This window comes from Gadus morhua, chromosome 22 (assembly GCF_902167405.1).
Source record: "Gadus morhua chromosome 22, gadMor3.0, whole genome shotgun sequence".
Lineage (NCBI taxonomy): Eukaryota > Metazoa > Chordata > Actinopteri > Gadiformes > Gadidae > Gadus > Gadus morhua.
Genome location: NC_044069.1, coordinates 23727902 through 23744039, shown reverse-complemented (window position 1 = coordinate 23744039; position 16138 = coordinate 23727902). Strand labels below are relative to the sequence as shown.

General features: G+C 43.4%; 1 protein-coding gene across 1 annotated transcript; it reads left to right on the top strand.

The window, feature by feature from the left end:
* Positions 1–7502: 7502 nt before the first annotated feature.
* cdca7b (cell division cycle associated 7b) lies at positions 7503–14753 on the top strand. The gene is made up of 11 exons (XM_030346439.1): positions 7503–7803; positions 8399–8539; positions 8628–8719; positions 8922–9090; positions 9125–9226; positions 9618–9680; positions 9846–10037; positions 11231–11386; positions 11656–11805; positions 14039–14175; positions 14376–14753. The coding sequence occupies exons 1-11, from the start codon at positions 7786–7788 to the stop codon at positions 14395–14397; spliced, it is 1242 nt and encodes a 413-aa protein (XP_030202299.1). The 5' UTR covers positions 7503–7785; the 3' UTR covers positions 14398–14753.
* Positions 14754–16138: the final 1385 nt, after the last annotated feature.

Here is a 16138-nt window from a genome sequence, read left to right as displayed (position 1 = left end):
ACACCATTCTATGATAGCTGATAAGCAAGGTACACACTGTAATACTATAATCAAGAGGACATACAGGCAGTTCAAATAAAAAGAGATAGAACTTTATTGATCTGGAAACTTCATAAATATGTAAGATTGTTCCATATAATACCATAGTAACATAGTAAACGTATGTAGGCCTGGAAAAATTACAGTTCACATGTTATTGCTTAAGAAACAGATTCCTTCCAACTAACTGTTTACGAAAAATGCAATCAATAATTTATATAAAGTAAATGTTTACATATCGACCAGCAACGAAGTTGGAGTAGCCTACCCAAATAATGAATTGTAATACACCAACATTGTTAACTGTCATACATAGCTAACCATAACCCTGTCATACATAGCTAAACAAGCAAATGAAAATGAAAAAACCTACCAACTCAACTGAAATGTTAATATTAGACAATTAACAATATTATGAAAATTACGTAGGTCTCCCATAATCATTCAGGTAATCAATACGTCCGTGCCAGCTATTTCAATTATGTGTGTGTTATATATCCGTGTTCAACGCCATTCATGTTAAGTAAAAGGACAAATCTCAGGCTTCGGAAGTTAATGGAGTTAATGGAAGTTAATTCCGAATTTAATTCTGAATTTAATTTAATTCGGAAGTTAATGGAGCCGTGCACTTCAAAATAGGTCCATAGCAAGGAGCCGTTTGTTTCAGTACGACTCCTTTCAGCTGCCCACCCAGCAAAAAATAAATACATAAACTGCTAATAAAACGCTTGAGGAGGCGTTTTGAAAAGAAAAAACTTACATTTTTTTAGAACATGGTAGAAATATAATTATGATTGATCAGTTCAGTTATTGATTGAACTTTGATTGATATCCAGACATTTTTTGCGGAGACACAATCCTGTTCCCCACTTGTATTGGAGTGGACGGCGATATCTACCGGTACTTCTGGGCCACATGAAATGATGGACCCCCGTCCACAGCCAGCTTAAACAGCTGCAATACCAGGCTTGGCCTCTGAGCACTGGTGGATTGCGGAAGTATGCACTGCTCCTGGGGGCCTGAGAACCAGAGTGGTAGATATGATGCTGCTATCCATTTGGATGTACGAAGTGGTAAAGTCGCCAATCTCCCAGCTTTCTTGCGGCATTTCACTGAGGCACGCCCCCCTTTCGGTCGTAGTATCTCGTCGCTTTCAAAGTAGAGCGAGCAGATCTGGGGCCGGTTGCACCAACTGGGCGTAAGCCTGGTCGTAACTACGCCTGGTCGTAACTTGGCGTTCTAAGTCCAACCTAACCGTTACGCCGGTTGCACCAACTGGGCTTAGCGTTCTTTTCACTAAGACCAGGCGTAAATCCTACGCCTGGTCAGGGGCAGGCGTAGAGTTGAAATTCCAGGCTGTTTCTATAGCAATTACATCCAATCCAATGCAGCTTTACCACCATCCTTGCAACGCTTCGCTAAACTGCATTTCAAAGCACAGCCGGCGATATGATCAGTGTTCACAGATCGACTGCCTGTCGGGAAGATATCGCTGGCCGATTAGTCCGTTCTCAACTTATAATCAGTTGTGAATGTTGTTTTAACTATGTTTATATGTTTTATATAGGCCGACACATTAAACAAATCTCTCCTACAGAACCATTCCCGTCTAAATGCCTGCTCGTCGTAAACCAGACATTACAAATACATATTTTAATTATATTTGTTTGCAGTGTTTTATTGTTAGGCATTAACACAATTGATGAATGACAATGAGTGAACGAATGAATTATTTATTTCGGTGTCAAACAGCATGTCAAGTAAAATAGTAAACAGCTGTTGTCAAGAGGTATCCTAGCAACGGGGTGATATGCGCATACCATGGAACATTCACATGGCCGCGCATGGCTAAGACCGGGCGTAGTTAAGACCAGGCAGGTGCGTTCAAGTTCAGCGAACATAGGCGAACGTTCGCAACGAACGCGTTGACATTAAACAATTAATTTTGAACGATTTTTGAACACCGTTCTAAACAAACTGTAAACGAAAAAAATGGATACGAAGGCCATGGTATTAGCGGCAGCCTCCATGTTAATGGAAGAGTTTACAGAAGAGGGTTTGCAAGTGGTCGACCTCGTTGAAAGCCTACTGCAGACAACCAGTACGGAAAATTCAAGAATAGAGGGCTACGTCACCGAAGTTGTACCCACTTACTGTGATATAACGTTCAAATCGCATTTTAGGATACAAAAGACAACAGTTGAAGTAAGGGTGTAGATAGGCTATATGAAACGTTTTATCTATTGCTTTCTGTGTAGGAAAGGAGTAAATGATTTCAATATAGTTTAGTTTAATGCCATGGCAACGAATGTCCCGTAGCCGAAGTGTTTGTGGAGAACTACCTCTTCAGACAGTTTGCCTATGCTCGTAAACGTTTGCTTGCTTATGTTCGTTTAACGGAAAATGTTTAAAATCGTTCGCGAACGTTCGCCTATGTTTGCGATTCTGAACGCACCTCAGGCGTAAGTCCCGTTGGTGCAACCGGCGTTAGTTCCATTCTAACGCCAGGTCGTAACTAATGGCGCATTTCCACTGCAGGGTGCGGAACGGATCGGATCGCAAAGGTGCGGGTCGGATCGCGTTTCCACCGCCAAAAGTGGGCGTGACCCGGACTTGCCGTACCCGTTCCGACCCCATTTTAGGGACTCCTCCGTTGCGGTACCCAAAACGAGACCAGACGCCTGAAAGGGTACCCTGGAATTCTAGCTACACCCCCCCTCCGTTGATTGGTCGACAGAATCGTCACTTCCGGGTGACGCGGGGATAAAAACAAACAACAGTAGCCTCGAGGTATTATTCTTTACAATTAACATGTCGCGTAAAAAGCTTGCTTGGGCGAACAAGGAGGTGGAGACGTTCGTCTGCATTCTTGCGGAGGAAGACGTTGTTTACGATGTTTACGTAGCTGCCGCGGCGATCGACATCCGGCCTACCACAAAGGGTACTGTCGGTGGTGGAAACGCGACCTCGGAACTGAGCTGGGCTATACCGCCCCCTCCCTACCGCCCCTTTGCGATCCGATCCGTTCCGCACCCTGCAGTGGAAACGCGGCATAAGACCTACTTAGCAGTTACGACCAGGCTTAGTTACGCCCAGTTGGTGCAACCGGCCCCTGTACAACTAGCAAACAAGATGGCTGCGCCCATAGTCAATGGGGATTGAGCTGTATTTTCTTTGTATTTGTACCACGTTGGGGGTTGTAATGTCGATTTTAAATCCTCTTACACATTTGATTTCATTGCTGCTTTAATCCGGTCACCAATTTATGGTCTTGCTTTGCGTGAAATTCAATGTAAAGTTGTGTTTTAAAGCTGTTTTGCCGAAGAGGCTATGTTACTAATGATGACTAGCCCGCTACTACCCCTCGTGGCTCGACAGAAACACGACAGCACTTGTTGAAATAAAAATTGGCGAAAATGGCAAAATATTATTGCAATGTAAAAGGCTTGCAATGTTAATGTTTCTGTAAAGGCTTGCCACCATTATACACTGGATTATTTATTTTTTCCAAAATAGTTTTCTTAAACTCGTCGGACAAATAGCAAACTGGAAGGCTGGAGCAAGGGAAATAAGTCATGTTCTCGCTGAAGCTGGTCGTTCGTACCAGCCTACCATCAAAATGGATAGGAGCATAGACATCTTATAGATAGACGGAGCATTGGCTGCTGGGACGCGAGAAATACGGCCGCCATCTTGGAGTGGTCAACCGGGAGCAGCAACAGCAGCACAAACAGGATGCCGGGCTGTTGTTCAGCGTATTCCTGCTCAAATCGGCGGACAATCCATAATAGGAATCGGGGGATTACTTTTCACAAGCAAGATTGAACATTACCGTACTATTGGTATAATTAGTATTGAATAATAAAACACGCCAAACCATGTGGCCTTTATCATAGCTACACGTATGACAAAAAATCGCATGAAAATCAGTGGTATTCAGTGAGGTATGATTAATTAAATGCGCTGACAGTTCATTGAACTCCAGCCAAACGGATTACACTGAGTGGAGCGGATGACCACTCCAAGATGGCGGCCCCGCGTCTCATCAGCGCCAGTAGGCGGTAGCATTCGATGCTCCGTCTATCATATAAGATGTCTATGGATATAACAGAGTGGCGACACTTCCATTGGACTCCGTTGTAGCGCCTACTTCCGGGGTATGGAGCCTCGAATAGTTCCAAACAACCATTTTACGGCGTAGGAGATCATTCATTTCCATAGCTGGCCGTCGAGTAACTTCTGAGGTAAATTGATTAAATAGCTACCTCTTTTGAATTGTCAACTGTCTATATTGTATCAGAGGCCCTTTATGATGCATATACTGATATTTATTTGAATATGCACGGCGTAATTATATATATATTTGTCTTGGTAGACGACCGATTGCCTGCTAGTTTGTGAGCTCGACTTCGCCATGTGAAGGCATCTACACCAACAATTACGAAGTTCAGTAGTGAATCTAACTTTTATTTAGTGATGCTGCTATCCATTTGGATGGTACGCTGGTATGAACGACCAGCTTCAGCGAGAACGTGACGTATTTCCCTTGTTCCAGCCTTCCAGTTTGCCATTTGTGTTTCTGTCGAGCCACGAGGGGGAGTAGTAGCAGGCTAGTCATCATTAGCAACATAGCTTCTTTAGCAAACCAGCTTCAAAACAAAACTTTACATTGAATGCACGCAAAGCAAGACCATGCAATGCATATATTGGTGACCGGATTAAAGCAGCAATGAAATCAAGTGTGTTAGAGGTTTTAAAAATGACATTAAAACCACTAACGTGGTACAAATAGAAAGAAAATACATCTCATCCCCCATTAACTATGGGCGCAGCCATCTTCTTTGCGAGTTGTACAGCTCTGCTCGCTCTACTTTGAAAGCGACGAGATACTATGACCAAAAGGGGGCGTGCCTCAGTGAAATGCCGCAAGAAAGCTTGGAGATTTGCGACTTTACCACTTCGTAAATCCAAATGGATAGCAGCATTAGTTATTTATGTTGGATTACTATGATCATTTCGGTTAATTTAAGGACAGGTTTTATGATGCGATAGCTAGTAGAAATAAGTGTTTGTTTAATTATATCCTGGAAAGGGTGATGTTCAGCACATAAAGCCCTACAGATGCCGCCGCTTCAACAATGCTGATTATGATGGGTGGTGAATTGAACCTGTATGGCTTTTTCGTTTTAACTTCTTGTTGACTGAATTGTTTCTCTTTCTTGGTGCCAAATTTATTCCTTTTTGTTTTACAAGAGCCCTTTCTGCTCTCCTTCTCATTAATTTTTCCTTTTCTAGTTGCCTTATTAGGTCCTCCATAGTCGCCCCATCAGTCCCTGGCAGTCTGGTCCCTGGAGCAGCTGCCCCTGGATCACCTGCCCCTGGCAAAGTGGCCCACTTGATTGCTCTCGCTGTCTCCTGTCATGTCCTTTTCATCGCTCTTGAAATCCACCTAAATTTCTCCCTCAATCTCTGTAAAAATTAAGGTAATGTTGCTGTTATATGTATTTTGCCTTTGCATTTGCAACTACTGTCATCTCCAATGTAAGAAAATTAATTAAAGCGAAACATTTCTGTAATGTGAATTAAATCATCTGCCACAATCAGAAACCAATGAAATGTATAAATGGATCTACCGGCAATTGTTAATTGGGTAGAAATGTGTCGATTATCCACATTGTGTGCAAATCTTCAGAGAATCCCTGACCTCTGGTTGTTTCTTAAACTGAATGTACAAATATGAATTATGCAATCTCATTAGGAGTGTAGTCTATCCTTGAATTACATGAAATGGGGAATATTGTTAGCTGCATGGATCATACAGAAGTTTAATTTGGTGAAATATGTGTGGTCCGTTGCCGCTTAACCAACTTGATTATAAGGGTCACCTGATAGTTATATATTACTAATATATTAATTAAGCTTAACCAACTTTATTATAAGGGTCCCCCATACTGATAGTTATATATTACTAATATATTAATTAAGCTTAACCAACTTTATTATAAGGGTCCCCCATACTGATAGTTATATATTACTAATATATTAATTAAGCTTAACCAACTTCATTGTAAGAGTCCTATGAGGAGTGGTTCATATTGGGATAGGCAGAAGCACAGTTTAATAACAATTAGTTAAATAATAATATGTCATTAACTTTTATATTAACATATAGTTTGTAAATAAACATTTAACATTTAAATAATGTAAGAAATAACTGTTAATTTGTGCCAAAAATACATTTAGTTAACTATTAATAAATAGTAATACAATATTAGTTAATAGATTGTTTTCTATTTGTTAAAACACTAACATACAGATTGTATGCAAACAACTAATATTTAATTAATGATGGAAAAACTATTAACGTGTGCCAAATAGATATTTTAGTAACAATTAACAAATATTAACAAAGGGTTAGGTAATGACTAGTTTGCTATTTATTATGGCACCTTATTATAAAGTGTTACCCATAATTCTCTACACTTAGAATTATTATGCCCTTTGAAATGTTATCAAGTGTTGTGAACATTGCTTACATTACATAGTTTGACTGTTGCTGACCCCTGTCACTTGTAAGTTTTGACGGCTGAGCATTGCCATCCATTTCTTCCTGCACTCTTGGTCCTTGGGGAAGCCATACATGTGGTAACCCTTCTCGGACCGATTGGAGCATCCAAACGCTGCACAGCCAACCATGGTATGACCATTGATCTAAACCAATTTTGAATTTGCTCAGGGCTATTATAAGTATTGTAATGGCATAAAGTATAGTATATTTGCAACGTTATATGTTAATGGTTTGCCCTAAGTATATAGTGTTCCCTGCTGTGTCCATTGTTGAATCTGTTCACACAATCGCACTCACTTGTTCGTGTCACACTAATTGTTTAATTAAAAACAATACTATTTCATTCATCCAAGCGTAATGAGTATTTATTCTTTAATATATTTGATACTTTGTGTGGCTCATATCTTAAAATTATCATGGTAAAACATTTTGAATACTTTGATTTCAATACAGATGTGGGGTAAAAGTTAAGGTTAAGCCAGTATGCTAACACGAACATGAAGCTTTCCCTCAAACTTAAAAACTTATGTGAGTAATACTTATAGATAGCTTTCAGTTGTCCCCCTACCACTCTAAATGTAAAACTGACATTAACAAATATGCAATAATGCCATAACAGTCAGACAAATACTTGTATGTGTTTTTTTCATTCATATTTATTTACCATTCAATATTGAAATCTCTGCTGTCGTCCCATAGAATAACATTGACTGCGCGGCCTGTTTGGAACTATTGAGGCTTACATAAACCACGTGACAACCACGTGACCACCCTGTCGGCGAGATCATAGCGTGTCGCAACTCTGGCTCTGGGGCCATGGTGGGGTCGTAGCCACGCCCACTTTGGTTTCCGCGGGAAACTGAGACTTTACTATTCTGAAAGTAGGGGGACGGGAAAATATGAACAGTAGGATAGTCTATATTAGGTGAAGGCACACAGCCTGCTCGTTAGAAATACTAATCGAAACGTATAAATATATTTTATGAACGTAAATATGCATATTAAATGCATCCAGTTGAACTGACTGAATGCAAGAGCAAAAATCCATAGCGTGCTACACCCCTCCTCCCAGCCGTGGACTGTGACTTGGGCTGTTCATTAAACCCTTCGTAGCCCATTCATTTTCAACAAACACGGGGAACTTTATTTGATCCGTTAAGACCAACGCCAATGCAACAATGACTTTAACGTCAGAGGTAAGTGTTCAAGTATAATCGAAAACGTCTCAAATCTCCCCTTCATGGTTGTGCTGAACTATTGGCATGAATTGTCAAATTCCAAATATAGCTAACATATTCAAAGTGGTTCGGCTAACGTAAGCTAAATTGTTGCAACTTTTCTGTCCATAATGATTGCCGATGTGTGTCAAATGACGAATTAGAATTTCTACTCTGACGATGAGCAATTGGCTGGGTCCAGTGAGATGTCTTTGTTACCTGCGCCCCATCTTGATACAACTAGGTCCATAAAGGCTCTCTTGTTTCGCACTACCGATGCACTCGCTCTGACATTTCATTACTTGCTGCAGAAATGGAATGAAAATAGTGTCTCTGATGCTAGTGTTATCTCCCGCTTTTGAGATCAATCCAAGAAAATGTTTCTGAATCTGAAACCAATCAAGTTTTCAAGTCAAATCAAGTCTTCAACCACATTTATACATTATTCATTTAAAATAGACTCTGTGTCTCTGCCTTTTCCGTGCCATGAGTAGTAGTAGTAGTAGTAGTAGTAGTAGGGTTGATGATAGCAATGCAATGCAAAAGGCCAATGTTATGTCTCTCGTGTCTTCAGACGTGTTACAAGTCAAAGTTCATCACTGCTGAGCTGGCGCGTCTGTTTAGCCAGTCAGACGACGAAGAGGATTTTGAAGGGTTCAGTGAAGAGGAAGAGGTGGAGGAGAGCGAACGGCTCACCAAACCCTCAAAGCATAAGGTAGTAGTGGATCAACGCGTTTCCCACTTTGTCAATAGGAACAGGTTATCTAGCAGTATCACAGTGTGTGTTTGTTGGTCATTTCTAGATTGTTGAGTCAGAAGGCAGCGACATAGACACAGGCTTCTACTCTGATGACGAGGCCGCCCAACCAAGGAGAAGTCTCTGTGTGGCTTTGAAGTATGTGTCTTTCTGTCTCTATTTAATATCCGTGTGTGTGTGTGTGTGTGTGTGTGTGTGTGTGTGTGTGTGTGTGTGTGTGTGTGTGTGTGTGTGTGTGTGTGTGTGTGTGTGTGTGTGTGTGTGTGTGTGTGTGTGTGTGTGTGTGTGTGTGTCAACCTATAGTTCCACATGTCCAAACCATAACTCATAATTTCTCCAGGTTCCCTTCAAAGAAAGCCCCCACACCCAAACCGGAGCTCCCTGAGAAGAAGATGAAGTCCAAGGAGCTGGGGGCGGTGGAAGCACCTCCTCTCAGGAGAGCTAGTGTAAGGAATAAACTGAAGGAGGTTGTGGTGGTGGTGGCGGCAGCAGCCCCCCCCCCCCCCCTCCTCTCGCATGTGGGCCAGAGAGAGGAAGAAAGAGGAGGAGGTGAAGTTGGATGAGGACGACGACGACAGAAAAGAGGAGGACCTGTGTCTGAGCTTAAAGAAACGGGACAAGAACATCATGGAGAACAAAGCCATGGTACGTATCCCAAAGGAATTGATGTGTTCTTTGTTGTACCGAAAATCGATTGGTAATGTGTATGAATACCTCAGTTTACCGAAGACCAGGGAAATCATTGCAGAAGATTCAACCCTAAGGCCATTTGTCCAATTCCCCCTGGGTTGTGTCACAGTTGCTAAGATAACACACCCTGGTTCAAGGTTGATTTGCTCTCTCCCTCGTCTATGCTGCTTTATATACACGGTTTGGGCAGATGTAGAATGAGATATTTTTCAGTTTGTTGTACACTGCCACACTAGTCTACACAAAGGCTTTCAACGCGGTACCCTTCGTTCGGGATTCTCTAACTGCGGCTCCAGACCGGATGGTGACTGTGGCCCTCTGTATGTCCTTACTGTCCCTTTTTTAGCTCGCCCAGCTGTTTGCCGAACTGAGCACCATCGCCGAACTGACATCACTCGACACTCCGCAGGTGAGCGTTGCCAGGCAACACCGCAACCACCGTTCCACGACGGTGGGTTACGGATGGGAACCGTTAATGGGGTCGCTACGGAGATGCCCCTCGCATGGATCTGTGACTCATTGAGCCCCCACGTTGGTGACCGTTGTTTGGTTGACATTGTTCCATCTCCCTCAGAGGAGGAAGAGCGCCACGGGCCAGACAGCCAGCCCCCGCAAGCGCAGGTTGGAGTCCCAGGCCGGCTCGGAGAGACGCAACCCGGCCCGCAAGGCCCGCCCACGAGAGCACTTTGGGGTGGAGGAGAAGCCTGAGTCCCCCAGGGGAGGTGGGCACGGCCCCAGGACCGTAGACATCAGGAGACTGGTGGAGGTGTGTGTGTGTGTTAAAAGTATCTGCTAAATAGGGCCGTAACGATACGCGTATCAAAACCGAAATCGAGACACTCAAAGCCACGAACCTGTCTCGTGGTGTGAGAAGGCAGAAGCGCGATACGCCCTTTCTAACTCTCCGGTCAAATTGTCTGATTGAAATTTGCTAATAATTTGTCTGTGCTGACACCGCCCCCTCTCATCGATGCCGTAAGTATGCGACGAGATGCCCTCTCTGGGATGACAGCTCTCCGTGGCTACGGAGGATTGCATTTCTCCACAGCCGTCGAAGTCCTCGTATGCGATATGAACGACATTTAGAGTGGGCCAAGCGCGAAAGAAATTGCCTGTGTGATCCCTGTCTCTATTGTTTTGTGTGATTTGACCAGCAGTTTGTCTGCTTATGGTCGGAATGAAGCGGCCACCGATTATTGACAGGATGGGTACATTATTCTACAGGAAGCGTTCGCCTTTTCACTAGACACACGCTACCGCTCGCTCTCCTCGCTCGTCCGCTCACGTCACTCACACACACACGCATAAGCACACTGCCATTCTCGCGCCCACACATACACTACTCGTAACACATGCCTCGTTATTGCAACGTTCATGTTGGGCGTTCAAGTTTTTTTCCATCTATTGAAAGTTAGGCTATTAAACATGTTGCATTCTATACGGCCTGATTATGTCATTATTTAAGCTACATAGCCTAATAAGAAGCGCTAATAGGATATTTGACTAAACTAACCAAACTAGTTGAGGGTTTTTGCCTACCTGCAAGCATCCTCCAACTGCAATCTTTGGTTATTTATTTAGCTATACTTTAATATTCTTTCTGTTCAAATCTGTTCAGTGTTCCAAATTATTTCTTATTAAATGTTACATTAAGTTAATTGTTATATAAGTGTTTAAATAAAATGCTTTTTAAATTTAAAAAAATCGTGGGATGTATCGAACCGTGGGTCGAAAATCGTGATACAAACCGAATCGTGAGTTGGTGTATCGTTACAGCCCTACTGCTAAATGATCAGGGCGAAGAGGAGAATAGGCATGAGAAATATACAGAGTCATGGCGCTGGCTGTTGCTGAGCCGTTATGGGCTCAGGGCGCTGCAAGGCCCTTTGGATACAAGCGCCCCTCAGATGGCCTGTGTATGTATGGCGTAAAGTGCGACCTGAGGGGGGTTTGCTTCAGGTCAATGAGGACGGTGTGAAGATCGCCAAGAAAAGGCGGGTGAGCGGAGGCTACAAGAGGGGGCGATACGTGGTGCGCTCCGTGGACGAGATCACCCCGGAGGACCTGAACAACATCGCCTTCCGAGCAAAAGACAAGATCTGGGACAAGGACCGCGTGAGTCGCTGCTGCAACAACCACCCTGGTCCTTTTTAATGTTTTAATGTTGTATCCTGCTTGGATTTCAAGGTTTCAAAGTAAAAGTCCCCGCATAGAATTCTTGTGCATTATTGACCAAGCGATATGCTTACCAATATGTGGACAATATGTGGAGGGGGGATGGACTTGTATTTTATTGGATCAGCTGGTGACAGTGTTTCTGTGTGCCACCTTGTGGTGGAAGGCCTGGCTGATCAGAGTCTGTCTTGGGTTTGTGTGGTATCCAGGGCAGTTCCTGTCACCAGTGTCGACAGAAGACCCTGGACACTAAGACGGTGTGTCGTAGCGGGTCCTGCGTGGGGGTCAAAGGTCATTTCTGTGGGCCATGTCTGAAGAACCGCTACGGCGAGGACATCCGCGAGGTCCTGCTGGACCCGGTCAGTAAAACACCTGCACACCCTTCATGATCGACTACTGGGAATCTACTGAGTGTTTGGACTGGAGCCGAGTGGTTTCAGGGCTGGCAAGGGCCTTTCCCTTAACTCACAAATGACCAAAGGTAGTATTTTAAAGGCACAAAATAAACACACTATTTAGTTGTATTTTATTTAATGCGTGATTCCACAGATGAATAGTGAATGAACACAGTGAATGGGACTTAACGGGAGCGTCAAAGGCTTGGGGCAGTTCATGATCTTTATTTGTCAGTGTGGGCCCTTCGAAGCATTTGGATTAATATGGTTTAAAATGTTTTGTTTTTAGAATAAACTCGGTGTTTCCCATACATAGACTAATGTGTGGCGCAGCGCCACAGAATCAGAGCGCAAAAATTGATTTGTCTCTTTTTTTTTTTCAAATATAAATATCGTTCCATTCATTCATCTCCGCATAGCACTCTTTCTCCCTGTCATTCTTGTTCACACAAGCACACAGAGACAAGCGTGCATAAATGCCAATGGTGCGCGGGTACACTACCACTTATTGGATAAACCTGCGTATCGTACATGTACACGCACTGACGGCAGATTCGCCTGCTCCTCCTCTCAACGCGCTCTCAACGCGTGTTGATCAGCAGAGAAATAGTCCGCCAAAGACGTTGACGTCGCTTAGCAACCGAAGACACTGGGGTTGACAAGTTACCAGTACTTGCAGAGTGGTTACGAAGACGTCATTGGAGGCAAAAAATCCTTTGTTTTCCTTGACAGCAGTCAATTATACTCATGATTATACTTAGCAACGGTGAATTATCAAATATAATTCACTGCCGGTAGTTGTGAAGAGCCAATGCAAGTGAACGCAGCATTCCATGGCATTGAGAAGACCCGTGTAATAATTGCGATTAATGTGAAATGCGGTTATAGTTTATTTATACAACGGGGGACCTAAATCCAGCGATCTGATTGGTTCCCAACTGTTGTATAATGAGCGTATACATAACTGCTATGACGCCCGATCATTTTGTGAAAGTTTGCATATCACTCCGCGCCTGGAAGTAGAAACAGTTACAAAGTAAAACATATGTTGGATGATGGAGAGGGTGTAAATGTTGTTACTCCGGGAGTGAGCAAGGCGATGGAGAGACTAACGAAAGCTTAGGCACACGGCGAGTGAACTGCTCCATAGGATAAATTGCCGGCGAACCGCTCTAGCCGAGCCTTCTCTCGGAGGGACGCTGAAGTGTGTTGCATAGCGACCGACCGTCGATGCATAGCGGCAGCCAGGAGGGACTACTTTTTTGTATTCTTTGATAAAACGGCTATTTTGACTTTCTTGGTTTCTTTTTAAATGTAGTGTGTCTACGACTTTCGTTTCGCCATAACAGTAACCGTTGTATAAAAACAATAGATCACTTCAGTCAGTGGCATGTGCTCATTATACCACTGTGAAGGGGGTCGCCGGCCCTCTGCTGCGCGTCGGGGCCGGACAACGCCCCTTAACAGTGGTATAATGAGCACATACCGTAGCCTGGCGTGATCTATTGCTTAAATATACTACGGTGTTAGACCCCCAAGCCGTTCTGCTGGCAATTTTAATTCGCTCTGCAGCAGAGGCTGGAGATCGGGAAGATCGGGAGGTTTCCCAGTGGGCTGGTCCACTTTGAAATGTATTTTGTGCGCGATTGCTCGATTACGCGAATGAGCAATCGCGAAATGCCCCCCTCCACGGCTGGACTCCTTGTCCAACCCCCACTGATGGTCCAATATGTTAACAATCCGTAGCCAAACTTTTTCTCCATTAATTTTTAATTTAAAACAATGCCTATGATACTGTTTATAGCTAATAGTTTTAATTCATGAAGCACAAATAATTTCAACTACCGGTAACAGAATATTAACTGATGGGCTCTCGCTCTTAATTTCTGCACTTCAGCCAGACCTTCAACAAATGATGCGACCCAACAAACGGATGTCCAATGGGCACCATTACTGCCATTTCTAGACTCACAAGGCACAGCAATCATACACATTCATTTTTAGAAATTACTGTCTGTCTGATCAAAACCTGCCCATACAAGATGAATGTTTCTGATTGGGAAAGGCCTGCTGGAAATCTGTCTTCAACGGGAGTGGTGCCTGAGCTCAGACGTTCAGTTCCCAGGCTTATGATGGCCTATTGAAATCCACGGTACCTGACATGATGCAGACCTCTACCTGTTCGCTTCTCTCTCAGACCTGGGCCTGCCCGCTGTGCCGCGGGGTGTGCAACTGCAGCCTGTGTCGCAAGAGGGAGGGTCGCTGTGCCACGGGCATCCTGGTCGGGCTGGCCCGCTACAACGGCCACGACAATGTCCACCAGTACCTGGAGAGGTAGGGACTCTGACCCATTAAAAAGAAAAAATAAAGTGTGTCTTTGAGGGAGAACCTTGGTAGTTTCTGTAGCCAGAGGAGACAATGACACACAGGACAGAATCCTGAGGGAGGAATCAGACACGCATGATCTCCAGGTTTCCCCACAAGTGCAAGCGGAAGAAACATGGCCTGGAGTTGACTTTTCATGTATCCCACAGCATTCAGAAGGAGCTGCAGTAGAGGGAGGAGGATCCCCCCCCCCCCCCCACTGGATACTGGAACCAACCCTGACAGACGGACCGTTCTTGACGGTTATTATTTTTTCTTGTTATATGCACAAGTTAAGTGTTGTAAGTGCTGTTATGTCAACATGTTGGTGAATGTAATTTGCTACATGCCTACACTGTAAATGTGTTATTACTGTAAGAAGAGCAGGGATTGTTGTGTAACTCTTTTAACTTGACTAAGTTGTACTTTTGTTCCTTCTATGGTAGTTTTTTTGAGTTTTAAATGATGCAATTGGCTTTACTCTGTTCAAGCTGTTTTATACTGAATACACTTTAAGGTTTTAATAAAGGATAGCATAGAAAAATGAAGTATTGGACTACTGTATCAATGGAACGATTGCATCACAGTCATTGTCTTGTCTTTTAGTTTAATGTTAACTTGATGAAAGGCAAATGGTAACTAATAATCCCTTGACATTCTGCTAATGGGCATACTTGGTTAACAGTGAAACCAAAATGTGTTTCTTTGCTAGAATGTCATGAGCTGGCCCAAGGCTCTTCCTTCCCAAAAACAAGCCATTCATTTACACATGGTTGGTTAGCTTTGTCTATCAAATAGAATTGGATGTAATGCCACTATTTACCAACAGGGGTTGCTCTTACCATTGACATCAGTGCTTCAGGGTTCAGATCAGAAAACTATCATGCAGAAAGCAATTTATTTCTGTGCTGGGTGCCCTACTGAAGTAGGGTCACACTAGTAAATGCATGAGTATATGCATCAAATTGAACACAAACGGCAAGCCAATAAAAAAACAACATGAGATTTGGAAGCATATCCACATAAGGGATGTAGATACTCTGGAGGGACCGCCTCTGTAGGACACAGCTAGGTCCGCTCATAACCGTGACCAAGGAGCTGGGAGAAGTACTTGTGTTTGTCAGGTACATCACAATACGGCAAGAGTGTCTCTTACCAGAGGCTCTGTGCTGTTGCTGGAGACCAGGGGGTCAGAAGGTGGTCCACTGTCACATGGCTCAGCATGGGGTTCACTTCATTCCCATGGAATATGTTTGAGAGTTTGTGCATACTGAGAACATCAGGGGAATGTTGTACATTTTTTCTTTTTTTTTTGTGAAGTGTTCATCTTTGTGAAGCTGACGGACTGAGTCACGCTCAGAAGACGTGTGGATGTTGAAAAGACACTGAAACGCACTTAATATCTTTGAACACACTTTTATGTCAATCTTAGATTTAATCTTATATGATAGATTTAGGGATTTATTAGCAGGCTTATTCTCTTTAATGATTCCAATGGGGTTTATCCAAGCCTAAATCATGTGTCCAGTGCCGTTCCTCAGGGTCCGGTTGAGGTATGACCTTCTTCTACATCCTTGATGAGTTCCTACTTGTGATCTCTGACGATCATTCATTTAAGGTTTTGTCCAACCTTATCAGTATCTCCGCAGATGAGTTTGAACCCCTTTGCTCAAGGCGCCTGGAAGTGCCTTTTCTAGGGGACCCTTTTACTCATGCCTGCTCACAGCCTAAACGATGTGAAACCGCCTCTTTAAATTATAATATACTGTAATATTATACATTTACAAGTTAATATTTTTCAATAAGAAAAATAGGAGTAAGTAAATTGTCCTGAATCCTCGAACAGCATCACCGTTGTCTTGTTTGCACATCTGAACGGGGGGCAGGTGACCAGAAGAACCTTTCAATAAAAAGACCCACACAGCCCTCCGGT